This window comes from Ochotona curzoniae, unplaced genomic scaffold (genome assembly GCF_017591425.1).
Source record: "Ochotona curzoniae isolate NIBS_2020 unplaced genomic scaffold, NIBS_Ocur_1.0 contig_2754, whole genome shotgun sequence".
Lineage (NCBI taxonomy): Eukaryota > Metazoa > Chordata > Mammalia > Lagomorpha > Ochotonidae > Ochotona > Ochotona curzoniae.
The window spans coordinates 26500621-26516915 of record NW_024465582.1 but is presented as its reverse complement, the minus strand read 5'-3'; the positions used below and the strand labels follow the sequence as shown (position 1 = coordinate 26516915).

Here is a 16295-nt window from a genome sequence, read left to right as displayed (position 1 = left end):
TGCCCAGGGAGAACAAAGCAGCACACTTCACGGTGACCTGACTTCACAAGACAGTCACCAATGCCCTTGGCCTTGCTAACCCAGGCACTCGAGTCTTCTTTAGCCAAATCTTACAGATTTTTAACTCACCTGGAACCTCATGAGTCCATTTTATGTTTTCCTGTAAGATTTCTGGAATGAAGAGCTCATGGATTTTATCTTAGAGATAAAGCATTTACGTTGATTGCAAAGTTGATTTAAGTTAGCGTGGAACACCATCTACAACTCTAACAAAGGATTTTAGATGCTACCATCAGAGGGCAGTGTTGCTTAAAGCACTGGGTCCTCTACCAGTTACATTTCTGGAACTGGTTGAGTTGCTAATAGGCAGTTTTAATTATGATTTATTCCGAGTGGCCAGGCTCTCAAGTAAATAAAATTACTGCATTTAACGTGAAGAGGAAGGAAAGCTTACAAGGGGATCTATTTACGCTTGATTTTCCGCCTCCTCCTGTGTACCCTTCCTTAGAGCAGGTGCCTCTGCCCCTGCCACTCACCACTGGGCCCCGCCTATTCCTCCTCTCCAGCCACTCGTGCTTCCAGGCAGGCATGCAGGTTGCCTTCAGCTTCTCCCTGATCATTCGCTCTTCGGGGCGATCGTCCATCTTGTGCAGGCCTTTCAGAGTTTCTTTATTCTCCATCTCGCGACTGCAAGGGAAGGAGAAAGGAGAATGGCACACTTACACAGAAGTCATTTCCAAGGACAAGCAGCCACAGGCCTCGTTTTTACGTGGTCAGTGGACACAGAATCCAAAATATAGCAGCTAACAAACACGAATGATTCAAGAAAAGCTAAAGTACCGTGAATTATGCAGCATTGCATTGTTGCATGTATGAAGTAGGTAGCCGAAGTGCTGCCTGATAACATCAAATCAGGTTTTTATAAAATAAGGGCTCCACTTACAACACACAGACTTCTGGTAACATTCACACAGACCTTCAGCTCCTGGGGCTAAGACGCACTCGCTAACAGACACACTCATGAACACTGTGCGAGTTTGAATGCTGCAGCCTGACACATCGAGTCTACGTCAGTTCAACATTAGGAGGCTGTCTTACTCCACTCAAGCCGCAGCCTTTCCAGTCATGAAAATCCACACAGAATCTGGCACGGACACTGATGTGCTGACATGGCTTGACTGTCTACTAGGGTAGGTGAAATGCAGCTACGGATTTTACGACCCTGAAATAATTTTCCAAAGTCTCAATGATGAAAACCTGAACTTTCCAAGACCCCTAATTCTATGACACAGTGTTTGGGGTACTCCTTTATCTACAAAGTTATCTGGAACAAACATTATAGTCTTTACTTTGTAAAATAGTTACAAATAAATAAAATAGAATAAAAAATAGAAAAAAATAGAATAAAATAATCTCTAAGAGCTTTCGAGAATTCTACAAAGTCTAATGAGTAAAGCATAGCTGGGAAAACCACCAACTTCAAAATGCATTTTCATCCATGTGCACATGTATATATACACAAGCCACAATATGCATGGTTTTTAAAACCTGGCTCATTTCCTAAGGAAAATTTTTTACCTTGGAAGAAGAAATGATTTTTAAAATTCTGAGCTAAACTTCAACGATGATTCCACAAGGTGAAAAATGATTTTTCTACACTGACGAGAAAAGGAAATAGCAGAGGCGATAGCCTTGAGCTCAGTGAAACGGCAAGGTCAGACTCCTGGAGAGCTTTTCAGCTAACCGCGGCTCTCAAGTGCTATCCTCAGAGGTCCAGCTAAAACGTCGACTCCCCACTGCACCACCAAGGAAATGGTCCAGGGGCTTCACGAGGCATCGGGCCTGGGGCAGGAGTGGAGACCAGCAGGCTCACACACAGTAGTTCATCTGAACCTCATGAACACAGAGGTTTCTACCACAAGGGTAAAAAAGCTGACATGTAGAAAGACGCAACAGGACATGAAAAAAGAGAGAGAGAAATATCTGCAAGTGTCTGGTAGTTTTCTGTACTCAGACTATAAATTAAAAACATTAGAGGGGCAGGTAGTAGAAACAGGGAGGGAGGGAAGAGGCGGTGGGCAAAGCAGGGGGAGGAGGTGGGAGGGAGGGAGGGGAAGGGCACGGCATGCGGGTGGAGTGGAGGTTCTGCCCCAAGTCCATCCTGCTCAGTCAACCCTTACTCGGGATGGCTTGGATTTACCTGTGCACTCACAGCTCCCTCGCCGGGCTCCAGAACTGGCTGCAAACGCATCTCTCGACACCTCCTGTTACCTGAGGTGTGGTTAGGTTTCCAGGTCATTCTGAGAAGGCACGCACTACCTGCATCATCTTCCTTCTGGTCTCTCATCTCCAACACTTTCCTCCGTGTTGCCCCTGCAGCCTCCCTCTTCCGGGCACCCTCCCAGATGCACAGAGGACTCTTCCCATGCAAACACATTTTCTGGGATGACACGACAGCCTTGAAGTCTGCGTGATTTTTCCCTTCCCTTTCCGTTTGTTTGAAAATACTATAATCTTTTTTTTAAAAAAAAATGTTTACTTAATTTTATTCGAAAGGAAGATATAGAGAGAAAGGAAGATATCCATTCTCCAAGTGGCCACAACAGCTGGAGCTGAGCCAATCTAAAGCCCGGAGCCAGGATCTTTCTCTGTGTCTCCCATGTGGGTGCCAGGTCCTAAAACCTTGGACAGTCCTGCATTGCCCTCCTAGGCCACAAGCAGGGAGCTGGGTGGGAACTGGAGCAGCTAGGATACAAACCAGCGCCCATATGGGATCGCAGTGCCTGCAAGGTGAGGACTCTAGCCACTAGGCTACCGTGCCAGGTACTGAAAATACTATTATCTTTTAAACTAGAGACTTACTTACTAACAACAAGGAAGAATGTACTAGAAGAATGAATATGTGTATCTGAGATAATTTCTTTAGAGTGTCTAGAAATGGCACTGCTGGGTCACAATGTACACAAATTACAGCTTTTAGTAGTATTACAGTATGTTGATACTGGTTAGTATCTCTTACCTAGAATCCTTAGGATCAAAAATATTTCAGATTTTGGAAATGACTTTGGATTTTGGAAAAGATAATTTGCATACTAAACATCCTAACTGGAAAATTCAACATCCAAAACTTTTTAATAACATCGTGTCAGTGTTCAAAAAAAAATACCATCTTCCTTCACAAGCCCCAGGCTGAGCAGCCAGCTGACCTGCTCTGAACCAGCCATAGGCTCCTCCAGGGGTTTCTTCCAGAGGAACCAGGGTCACTTCCCCCTTTAAAATCCTCCAGGTTTTCCCCTGGGCATGTTCTGCACAGTCTCACATGACAGGCCTGTCCTCTGCTCCAGGGGAGGCCACCGAGGTGCCCAGGCCAGTCCCAGCACAGGTTGCTTCCAGTTCCTGACACTTCCTCATGGTCCATCCCACCCACACAGTCCTCTTAGCCTAAATAGGAGCTCCCAGGTCAGAGTCTGTGCAGCACTTGGGTTTCTGCATGCTTACGGTGCCTGACGCTGGCCACCTCTCTGCAGCATGAACTTGGAGCAGCAGGAGGGCAGAGCTGTTAGCTGTAATCCTCAGATCTAATCATGTGTGACCACTCAGACTAAAGCAGATTCAATACGAATCATCACCGACTATCATCTTTGTCAATCCTAAGAACCTTCTTGGTTTTAAAGGTTAATGACTACCAGTATTGCTGAATCTTTCTGTAGGTCTATATTTAACTAAGACTAAATCTGTAATTTAAATGTTATTTAATCCAACAATTTTCACTGTTCCTAATCTGCAAATATAAGCCAAAATATTCTCTCTAGTTTCTTTATAATTATGTATAAATTAAAAAATGTGTATTTTCCGATATCCAACAACTGAAATTTGAGCACTTCCTACAGTCATTAATAAACACATCATTAATCTTAAAATCTGTACTTTCCTCAATATTTGAAATTGAATGACTCTAAAATCAAATGTTACTGTGCTTCAGTGGCATTATTTTCCCCAAGAGACTTCTGTGTTTCGTTTTTGTCACTCATGTGTTGGTTACACAGTGGAGTGTCTTTTCATGGTGCTGTAATTTGTTGTTGTTGATGTGGCTGTTCTAACTCATACCAGTTGTTGACCTTGTTTCATGACTTCTCACTTATGGAAATGTATAGTGATGGAGTACTGGGGTCTCTCATATACAGATGTGGGGGTATAATGGAACATGCATCCCTGCTTTCAGACTAAAGATAGATTCCCAATGAAACTGTTGGACATTCGCAGACAACGGGATGCTGGACTGCCTGACACGGTCTGTACCAACAATGTCGGGGCACATTTAAATAAGAGACTGATAGAATTATGAAGGACTATGCCATTGTAGCAACGTGGGGAAACCTGGCGAGGGGTGGGAGTTTGGGGGGGAATCCCAGCTTATACAAAATTGTACCACATAATTCAGAATGCAAAATTTATAAAAGTGAAAAAACAACCAAAACAAATGTTACTGTGCTTTCCTTGGTAGGGCTTTCCCCCTTCTTTCATGATATATAAAATAATGATACAATTTATGACCACTGGGATTTCAGAATCAATAAAATATACAGAAAATCCCATTGTACTAACCAGGAAGAAGTTAAATTATATCTACTCAAATGGTCTCTGAAACGGAAATCAAGCGGAAGAAAAAACAGTGGTTCTCAGATAATCTATTATTGTTATAATTCTAGCATATACATACACACTTATATAAGACTTTGGCATTTACCTGACATTTGCTTGCATGTATGTATATAGAAGTGATCATCATTCAATTAATATAGGGTTATAGCAAGAAAAAAAATTTTTTAACAAAAGCAGATAGCTGTGAAGTCCCCAGTGATGACAAACACACCTGACTCATGTTCAATATCAATGTTTGTGTGGTTATTCTGTCTTTTATCTACTACTAGAAACATACCTGCTAGTTTAACTGGAAAAGCTTTTATACCTGACTTTCAGAATGAACAGATTTTAGCAAAACAACATGCTCAGAGAACACTGTCTTTGAGCTTTAAACAACAAGCAAATCAAGTTTGAGCCAATAAAAACGAGAAACTTAAACACTGCACTGGATCAGGCTTCAGCTCCCTTTCCTGTTGACTCGGCCAACACGAGGCTTCTTGGTTTGCGGGGAAATCTAGCGCTTAGAGCAAAATCTGTGGTTGGCTTTGAGCTTCAAGCATCCTTTCTCCCTCGAGATTCTGTTTCTAATCCTGCACTCCTTCTAGATTTACAAAACTCACTTGTGAAAATCTGAGATGTTTCAAGGGTCCCTCTCGGGGAAGGCCTTCCCCACACCTGACCTGCTCCAGCCACTGCTGATTTTTCTTCAAGATCAGTTCCTTTCGTCTCTGGCTGTGATTGTTTTTAAATATCCCAGAACCATGACTTGGGCCCTATTCCTGGAGCCCTTTAAAAGGGAACTATTGCCCTCTTCTCACAGCACTAAAATACCAAATACACCAAGACAGCTGACACTTTCTGCAGATTTCTCTTTTCTCACTAGAGCTACCCTTTGTCATCATCATGACTTCAGTAAAGCATTTCCTATCACCATCCTATGGTGGTTAGCTAAACCTCCTGGTATGCTAAGTATAAATTGCTCTATATGGCTTAAAATAAAGTATATCATGCCTGGGGCAGTAGCCTAGTGGCTAAAGTCCTCGCATTGCACGCCCAGGATCCCATATGGGTGCCGGTTTGTATCCCAACTGCTCCACTTCCCATCCAGCTCCCTGCTTGTGGCCTGGGAGGGCAGTGGAAGACAGCCCAAAGCCTTGGGACCCTGCACCCACTTGGAAGACCTGGAAGAAGCTCCCGGCTCTTGGCTCCGGATCACTGCTGTGGCCACTTGGGGAGTGAACAAGCAGACAAAAGGCCTCTCTCTCTCTCTCTCTCTCTCTCTCTGTCACTCCTTCTCTTTATAAATCTTTCCAATAAAAATGAATAAATCTTTATATATATATACATATATATGTATATATGTATAATTATTACTATTAAGCATCTCTGTTTTACCACATCAGGAGCTCTTGCAGTACAGGTACATTTTATTCACTTTTCCAGTATTGGTGACAAAGGGCACCTAACGCAGTGCCATCGTGAGGGACGCCTGGAGAGCCTTTCAGGCACAGCCCTCCCTTCCGAAGACGAGCTGTGATGTTGAGGGGTGCCAGGGTTTCCACACTGGACCCACAGCATCAATGTGGGTGTCGCTGTGTGGGTGTTTCTCTGGCTGTGTCTCTACTGACCATGGGAGGTTGGTTCAAAGACCATTTATACCGCACTTTACTGGACATTCAGAACTGAACGAGTTTTCTCTCTCTGGGAATCTAAAAACAAGTTACACGGACCATGTCACTGCAGGAGGAATGGGCACATGAACAGAACCAGGCAGAAAGTAGCAGCAGGGAGACTGAAATTCATTAGAAGCTAGATGGAAAAAGAGCTGCACCAGGGACCGTGTGGGGTGGCCTCCATCTGAGGCTTGGAGGGGCTGGCTCACAGCCAAAGCCACAGTTGGGGAGTGAGGAGCAGAAGTAGGAGCAGGGCCAGGTCCCACTCCCTGATTCAGTAGGGTGCACACTATGGCCCGCTTCCTGCTGCGCCGCTTCAGTCGGCTGTCACTGATGAGCGCTTGGGTGCCTGTGCTGACAATACTAACCAGCGTTAGGACATTTGCGACGGTGACTGTTTATTACAAGAGTCAAGAAACATGCTAATTCTTCACTACAGCAGTCTTTCATGGTAACAGAGGAACTGAGACATAAAGGTCGTACAAAAGCTTTCTAGAAATGACGGAGACTTAACCACATCCCAAGTGAAGAGTTGTGTAACATTCAGATTATGGGTAACTCTACACAGACTGAATCTTGACACTGGATCCTGAGGATCCCTGGAAAATACGCTGAGTGACGTGGGGCACGCACAGCTTGCCAACCGTACCCACTGTGGAGTGCACGCATGGCAGGACCACAGGGTCCTTCCAACTCACATGCTCCATGACAGGGACGAGAACAGGGGCCCTGTGAGACCCTCCCAGTGTGAGGTGCCAGGTAGAAGTGAGAAGAGATGACTTTTGTGAGGATGGGGAGACAAAGCAATGAAGTACAAGACTAAGGGTCCCTTCCCACCCACAGGGTAGTGCACTAACAGCTCTAAAGGGATTAGCTCAGCAGACCCTCACGGGACAAGGCTCTTACTATCCCACCTTACAGACGAGAAAAGGACAGGGTTAAATTACATACTGAAGGGCCCAGTGTGGTAGGCTAGTGGCACAAGCCCTCGTACTGCACACCCAGGAGGATCCCATACGGGTGCTGGTTCATATTCTGACTGCTCCACTTCCCATCCAGCTCCCTGCATGTGGCCTGAGAAGGCAGTGAAGGACGGCCCAAAGCCTTGGGACCCTGCACCTATGTGGGAGACTCAGAAGAAGCTTCTGGCTCCTGGCTTCAGATCAGCTCAGCTCTGACTGTTGCAGCCACTTAGGGAGTGAAACAGCAGATGGAAGATCTCTCTCTGTCTCTCCTTCCCTCTGTAATTCTGACTTTTCAATACAAATAAATACATCTTTTTTTTTTAATTACATGCTGAATGTGATAGAGTCCTTACAAAAGAAGTAATGGTGTAAAAAAAAAAAAAGCCTCACTATTATGAGAATCAGTTCCAAAAGATCCTATTCCAGGTTATATTCAGCAATGATTCTGAGAACTAAACCAGCACATGCACTATGAATTTACATGGACAAGAAAAAAACCAAAACAAAAAACAAAAAACCTGGCACTGGTTTTCCCCAAGTAAGTATCCGTTCTCTAGAGCAGCAAAGGGCTGGTGATTTTCACGGTGTTTAGGCTGAGCAGAGCACACAGGCCTAGCGCAGCAGCGACTCCATGCTGAGCCCCCTGAGCACACCGGAGGGGGGGGGGGGAGATTACTGCCTTGCCTCAAGCTAACGTCCCCTACCCTGAACACTCCGAGCCCACGCTGAAGCCTCTGCCTGATCTCCTGGTGCCTGACCCACTGTTCCCATCCCTTGTGTGAAAATGTATAAAACCCCAGTGCTGGACACTCTAGGCGGCCACTCCCCTGGTGTGGAAGTGGTCCCAGGACATCTCCCATGAGGGAGTTGTCTGCCACTCCCCCTGTCTCAGGTGTGCCTGAGCACCTCCGAACCTAACACATAGTTTTGTCATACACTGAATTCCATCACATACCACTTTAGGGGGGTGGTATGCACTATTTCCAGTTCTGTGCACAAACCTCCCTATTTAGTTCCTCGACAGATACAGGCAAAGATTCACCCTTGAAAAACTCATATGCTGATAACATTAGCAGTGGAATGAAATGGAAGCTGAGTAACAGACAGTAAGGGGACTGGTTACAAACCATGAAGATACTCCGTAGTGGTCCTGATGTGTGTTTATAAAATATTCTAAGCTATCACACACATCCTTTAATCCTTTTATCTGGAATTGTGGATTAGCTTCTATTTAAATGTCATTCCACCTGAGTTTGAAAACTAGAAGTGTTTGCCAGCAGAAACTACAAGAATTTGAAAAGCAGCATTTGTAAAACAGAACATGTCACTGAATCACAAAAAATACGCATTAAGCTCATTAAAACTAAACCCAGACAAAGGCCACTGACACTGCAGATGCCTCTAAGCAGCTGTCCTAGGTGGGAACAGGTTCATTCTCTGTGGGGCTGGCCTTTCCCTTTCCTGTCTCGCAGCTCCCAGCCCAGGGCACCGCAACAGCCACCAGGAGCTGCGTGGAAACGATACACCGCAGATGGTGCTGTGTCACGCACGGTGACCACACATGGCCTTGAACAGCCTGTGACTCCCGCCACAAATGGTGCCTTTCGGGACATGTCAACAATTCTGAAGACGACAGGAAGAAAGGTTTCCCTGCTCTAAATTAGCAACAATCTGTAAGACTGTTTTAGCAATCATGCCAATTAACAGTAGCAGATTTTCAAATGGCAGAGTGCTATCAGTCAGTCAAGGTAGGCAGCTCTACAGACATTTTTCTAATCCAATTATCTTTGACTTACTTCTCAGGGTAAACTACATGTTCCAGGCTCCCTTAGAGAGCGCCAGGAAAGAGGAAGCCCTACGGCTCCCCTACACTGTATGTCCTTTTTACAATTATTATTATTTTACTTTATTTTTAATTGAAAGGCTGAGACACGGAAAGGAGGAGACACACAGAGAGATCTTCCCTCTGTGAGCTCTGGTCCCAAACCAGGATCCAGGCCATTTTCCGCTGCTTTCCCAGCTATTAGCAGAGAGATGGGTTGGCAGTGAGCAGCCACAGTGGGCCACAGACGGAAGCTTGGCCCACTAAGACATGGCACAGTCTCTGTATGCTCTTACGTGTCAGAATGGGTTGATTTAAACTAACTGGTATTCCACAGAGTACTGAATAAATTTAGAGACTGCTTAGGATAGTGTAGCTGGTAACTCAACTGGATGCTATAAATTTTAGTTATCAAAGCTATAAAAATATATGCAAAATTACCAGCAACTCCAGACTAGGGGTCTACAGACTGAACATCCAAAATCTGAAAATCTTAAACCTGAGATGCTTCAAAAGCCTTGCAAAGCTTTTTGCATGCCAATATGATGCCACAAACAGAAAATGCCACATCTTATCTCAGGTGATGTCACAGTGCAAACACAGACACACCGAGAAGCACTGTGTAAAACGACCACCAAGCTGCGTGTGCAAGCTGCATACGAAACATAAATGAGCTGTTTTTATTCATTTTTTAAAAATATATATTTATTTATTTTTATTGGAAAGGCAGATCTACAGAGAGAACGAGATACAAAGAGAAAAATCTTCCCCTGGTTCACTCCCCAAGTAGCCACACCAGCCAGAGCTGAGCTGATCTGAAGCCAAGAGCTTCTTTCATGTCTTCCACGCAGCTGCAGGGTCCCAAGGCTTTGGGCCTTCCTCTACTGCTCTCCCAGTCTATAAGCTGAATGGGAAAGGAGCAGGTGAGACATGAACCAGCGTCCATATAGGATTCTGGTGCTTGCAAGGGGATGATTAGCTGTTTGAGCCATTGCGTTGGGCCCAAGGCATCTTTTTCTCGATTGCTAATATTTACAGGAATATTCAAACTTGTTAAATCAACTGTCTTCAGGGAAAAGCCATCTAACAGAATGGACATACAAATAGATATTATTGACACATTTAAGGGAAGAAATCAAGGCTACTCTTTAAGACAGACATGCGTAAGTATCAAAGGGGACATTACTCCCTGTGCCTGAGACTCAGATAAAGCATGAAAAAGATGCAGTGCAAAAAGATTTTTTAATTTGCTCTTCATCTGCCTAGGCCCAGAGAGGTAATGCGGCAGCAGCCCAAAGCGTGGGTTACAGGTTTTCCTTCATACTCCTGTCTCAGGCTGGCTGACTCCATCAACACCACATTCAAGTGCGGATGGCATCCCTCAATAGCGGAAATACTAGGTTCTATCCAAATCTGGGAAAAGAGTACATGTTTTAAGACTCAGGTGTAAAACTCAACCCATTTATATACGAATTAATACCAACTACATATACTCTGTGAAGCCATGAAACAATCAGGTGTCCTGGCAGGCTGAGGAAAATGTCAAACTGCAGAGGAAGTTACACCTGCCAGACCTGAGGGTGGGGCAGGGAGCTGGCTGTGCAGACCCAACACTATGCAACACTATATCACATTTATAAGAGTCCCAAAAGAGAAGACAATCAAGTTAGTACCTGAGCCAAGGAAATGAGAATCCTGGAAAACCAGCAATCTGAGATCAGATAAGACTGAATTGCAAAAAGCAGCTGAGGAGAAGAGCGCAGGAGGGGAGGACAGCCAGGTTTCCTGGCTCACACCCCTGGCCTGCAGTGCGGGCAGGGCAAGGTCAGCATGCCCTCCACTCAACAGCAACCAAAGACAAGTTTTCCACAAGTACACTGACTCATAACAACGATGAACTTCATAAAATTGGTGAAATTTAGGCTGATAAGTGAAAATTCAAAGAAAAAAAAAGATCAGAACTGGAGTGAGATTATGAGTTTGGTATTTTTTTTTTTTTTTTTTTTTTTTTAGGATTCATCATCCCACAAAGTATGTGAAAAACCTAGGGATAGCAAAACAATGCCACTCTGCTATCAATCACAGGCAAAGCAAAGGGACAGTAAGGTGGACTGGCATCCTGAGAAAATTCTTCCCCTGCTCATGGAAGCAAGCAGTCACCTCTGGAACAGTGCCTCTTCATGATGTTCTGCACCCTCGTGTTCAGGGGAAGGAGTCTTCCTTTCCACCAGACCCTTAGAAAATCCACCTTGCTCGCATAAGGCACTTTCCGAGAGCCAACGGTTTCAGATGCAGTTAAGGATCAATTTGGCTCTATTTTCCACTCGTCCCTTTCCAGCATAAACTTGTGAAGCATGTATTCTTTTGATCTTCACGGCTAAAAATTCCACTGTTTATTCCTTCCTCTGTTGTGTGCTTGACGCCTGACGAAGATCCTTTAGAAAGAAACCTTTGGGGAAAAGTGGGATGCTGTGAGCATCCTCTTCCTTCACTGTGGAACACAGATCAGTAAGCAGAAAAAGGATGCTCGTTTTTTACAAACAGCATTTGGCTGAATGTGTATTTCCTTTTAAGAATTCCCCTTTTGTGCTACCAGACAAATCTAGGAAGTGTCCACAAGACAGTGATGCATAAATCCAACGTGATCTTACACTCTCCTAGACTACCAGACTGGAACTTCCTGCATCCTGATAGACGGGCCATTCTTAGCAGGGCTACATGTCCTGCCTTCCTCCTAAGTGTCCTGGTACAGAGCATACAGCACAGGCAGGCATCTGAGAAGAGCAGAGCCATCCCTTCACAATTCAGTTTTCATCAGAAAGACCTCTACTGACTGTTATGTGGAGACCCTGCAATACCTTCTCCAAATGGGTGTGTTGACAACATTCTATCTGTACCAGTAATCTTTCAAGAACCATGGGAGTCCACTGTGAACTGTAGAAGGCTTAGGAAGAAGGCAAGCATTGGGGAGAGATCTGCTATGTAGGTAAACCCTCCTCCAATTAAGAAAAGTGGTTTAAAGTTAAATATGTCACATTTCGAGGACATTTAAGTGAATAAAATCCTTAGACTTTAAGATTTATTTATTTTTCATTTAAAGATTTATTTATTTTTAATTGGAAAGTCGGGTCTATAGACGAGGAGAGAGAGAGAGAGAGAGAGAGAGAGAGAGAGACAAAGGGCTTCCATCCACTCCCAGCTGATCCAAAGTCAGGAGCCAGGAGCTCTTTCGGGTCTCCCACATGGGTGCAGGGTCCCAAGGCTTTGGGCCATCCCCAACTGCTTTCCCAGGCCACAAGCAGGGAGCTGGATGGGAAGTGGGGCAGCTGGGATATGAACTGGTGCCCATTATGGGATCCTGGTGCATGTATAGCAAGGACTTCGACTACCAAGTTACTGCACCGGGCCCGCTTAGACTGTGTTTACCATTCTGAAGTGAATGAAGCAGCAGTGGCAGTGCTAGGATTACTAAGCCTTTGCTGGGTGTCATTTCCTTCCAGAGCGCACGGACTAGTTGGAATTACTGCTAGCTTCTTGCTGGTGAAGGGCATGAGAAAGGAGGCAGCTTTTCAACGCTGGAGTGACAGGAGGAGGTGATGCCTATATAACTCTTTAAAATTATTTAATTTTTTAGTGTTCACTAAAAAGGTGAGGGGACTAAAGAGCCGGATGGGTCACTAGCTGGGATGGATATGGTGCAGAGGGGAACGTGGGGTGTGTGTGCGGATGAGTCCACAGTGGGGAGAGGGCGTGCTGCTTCTTGCTGCCAGAGCACACCACTGTTGGAGGATGGCGCAGGTCTCTTCATGCCACCTCAGGGGCATCGGTGTGGGAAAGAATGGCCAGGGGGTGCTCTGTGGATGGCAGCTGGGTAACACTGACAGACCTGGGGACACACAACCCCCAGCCTGTGGCAGGATCATCTCATCTAGAGTGTCCTTATCACTGGCCAGAGGCTTTCCCTGCAGTAGTTATGTCCCGGAAGTGATCTGGAGTGTCCCCTTTGTCATCTGGAGTGCTTTAAGGTACTGGCTTCATTGCCTAACAGGTAACACAGTCCACCTGTCCTCACAAGAGCTCTTCCTTGGGCTCTCTGTGTAAGTGCCAAGGCCTCTTGGTGTCCACATGCACCCGAGTGTCCACAGGCCTAGCCACTCTCTGGAAAACTTGGCCTGAAGTGTTGTGCTACCTGTTTCTCTTTCCATCCTTCAAAGAGGTTCTGGAGGTCTTCAGTCGGGTTGGAGGAACCGGCTATCCCTTCATCATGTGCATCTGGACATGGTCTTTGCCCCTTCTCTAGATCCAGCAATGGAGGGTGCCTGGTTCTACAACATTCCACAGTCAGATCACATGTCCTAAGATGTACTTCAGGATGGAGGACCATGTTGGTCCAAGATCCTCATGGTATTCAGAGAGTACCTTCCTGACCAGGTCATGCTACCTGGTGTGACCCAAGCCCTGGTTCTTGCACCTTTTACGGGGTGCTGCAGCCTGGTCAAGCCTACTGCCTGCTCTATCTTCTGTATGTATCTGAGGGTGTGCTGACCTGCTCTGGGGGAGCCCCCTCCAGAACCTCAACCAGATCGACTCCCAGATCGTTTCCCTGAGTGCCAGGGGGTACAGTAGTCTGACGTGGCCGCTCTCAGTACTGGCTCTCACACACACTGGCAGGTACAGTGGACCACTTGGGGAAACCCCTAGAATTCCCTACTAGGCTGTTCCCTCCATGGGCTCTTGTCTGTGTCGGCAGGTGCAGTGGCCCAACCTGGCCCACACCCAGACCCGACAACTGTGCTCATTGGCAGGCCTTGGCCTGGCTGAGGCAACCCTCCAGAGCTCCTATCAGGACAGTGCTCAGTTGTGGCACTTGCATGTGCCAGCAAATCCTGTGGCCTGTCCTGTCTCTGTAATTGCAAAGAACCAGATTGGTGGATATGGGACTCAGGAATACTGAAAGAAAATCTAGAGAAGACATAGCTCTGGCCAAAAAAAAAAAACAAAACCAAAAAAACAACCTGTCCTTGAATACTAAACATTCTGAAGATTAGGAAACTACACAAAATGAAATTAGTTGGGTTTACTTAGAGTGGGAAATCTCAGAGACTCTAAAACAGGCTGATACACACATGCTGATCTTTGCATTCACAGCTGGTGGCAGAGAGCCTTGCGGCGGGCCACCCCGGAGAGAGCAGTGCTCCTCAGAGCACACCGAAGAAACCCTACTGCATTTCTCCTGCAATTTGACCCCAGCAAGTCAACACTGCCATGAAACGCTGAGAGAAGAAACCCATGCCAGCAGTCTTAGCATTGCAAGACTTCTTAGGCCATCACAAAGTTCAGCATGTCTCCAGTGCAATTAAGGCTCCAAGAAGTAAAAATTCAGGGGAGAAAAAAGATAATGTGACACCACATCAGTGAGACAGGGTCAAGTCACCCGGTGCGGGCCCTCCTTCGGGGAAGCGGGCGCTCCTTCGGGGAAGTGGGCGCTCCTTCGGGGAAGCGGGCCCTCCTTCGGGGAAGTGGCCTTAGACACTGCAGTATGGCCCAGTTCTACTACCACCAGCAGAGACCAGAGTTTGTCACAAAGATTTTCCACCCGTGGCTTAATCTACTTACTTTTCACCCCTGATACATCACTATCTCTAAAATCTGTGTTGGTGACAAGAAAGCCTTAGAACCACACAACCTTTAGGAGGGCTTGGGAGTGGTTCTCATTTCGCTGCAAAGAAACCCTGGAGCTCGGGCACAGCAGGTCAGGGCAGGAGGAGCAGCACCCAGAAGAGCACGGGAAGGAACAGATGGCAATGGCCAAGGAGGTAGTACACTGCCCAAAGAAGGCCATGGGGCAAATGGTCCACGGGACCCTCACCCTCACTGGGGAGCTCAGGAAACAGCGGGGTGGGGTGCAGATATTAGAGGAGCCATCAAGGTGACGGCATCTCACAGGCTGGGACACACGAGGAACTTGAGACTGTATGTTCAACAGAACCCACAGAACCCACAACCTGGATAAAAGGATCAAAACCAGGGCTGGCACAGGCTAACCCTCCACCTGTGGTGCCCGCATCCTATATGAGTACCAGTTTGGGTCCCAGCTATTCCATTTCTGATTCAGCTCCTGCTAATGGCATGGGAAAGCAGTGGAGGATGCCCCAAAGTGTTTAGGACCCTGCACCCATGTGGCAGTCTTTAAACTAGCTCCTGGCTCCCAGCTTCAAATCAGCCTGGCCCTAGCCAGTGCGGCCCATTTGGTAAGTGAACCAGAGTATGGAAGCTCTTTTTTCTAACCTTCCTTCCTAATACTTTGCCCTTCAAATAATATATATTTAAGGATCAGAAATGGCTTGAGTCAACTTACAGGAAAAAAGGTTTGGCTTTTTGATGAATAATTTTTATTTATTTTTATTGCAAAATCAGATATACAGAGAGGAGGAGAGACAGAGAGGAACACCTTCCGTCCTATGGTTCACTCCCAAGGTGACCACAACGGCCAGTTGAGAGAACGAGAACGAGAGAGAACGAGAGAGAGAGAGAGAGAGAGAGAAGGAATGAGAGAGAATAAGAGGTGCCATAATCAGCGGTGCCTGTCCCAGAGGCCCACAAAAGCAGGGCTGGGTCTCACTGAGGCCAGACCCAGTCATCTCCCGGCTGGCAGCATGGATCCAAGGACTCAGGCCATGAACAGCTGCTTCCCAGGAACGTTTGTAGGGAGCTGGGATGGGAAGAAGAAGCAGGGCTTAAACTGATAGAAGATGCAGGAATCCAATGTGCTGTCTTAACTCACTCTGCCACAATGCCCACTAAGGAATAAAACACGTGGAATGAATTCTAACATCTTCTACTATAGGCCATTTATTTCTCAGCTCAGGATCTCATTGTAAAATATTATCCCTAATGGGAATCATCCATGTATCTACCATCCATCAACCAAACTATGTTATCTATTAGCAAGCTTAAATTCAAATTAGCAAAGAGTATCTCCCCTCTAAAAGGTAACTTGCTAGGGTAGGTGTTTAAAGTAGAGGTTAAAGTGTGTCTTGGGACACTCACATCCCGTATCAGAATGCCTGGGTTCGAGTCCCAGTCCCCGATCCCCCAGCCCCCTGCTCAGTAGTGTGCACGCTGGCAGGCAGCAGCTGATGATGGCTGAAGTTCTTTGGTCCCTGCCACTTCATGGGAGACCTCTGCTTT

At 46.1% G+C, this 16295-nt stretch overlaps 1 protein-coding gene across 3 annotated transcripts in view; it reads right to left on the bottom strand.

Moving 5' to 3' along the window:
* Positions 1 to 16295, bottom strand: part of MAP3K1 (mitogen-activated protein kinase kinase kinase 1) — a 70112-nt gene that overhangs the window by 29989 nt on the left and 23828 nt on the right. For 2 of the 3 annotated variants that reach the window (XM_040977550.1, XM_040977552.1), the window contains exon 2: positions 537 to 687. In XM_040977550.1, coding sequence (XP_040833484.1) covers positions 537 to 687 — 151 coding nt within the window. Of the gene's footprint in view, positions 1 to 536; positions 688 to 840; positions 2052 to 16295 lie in introns of those variants that run through there. The other variant, XM_040977551.1, reaches the window with a different exon arrangement.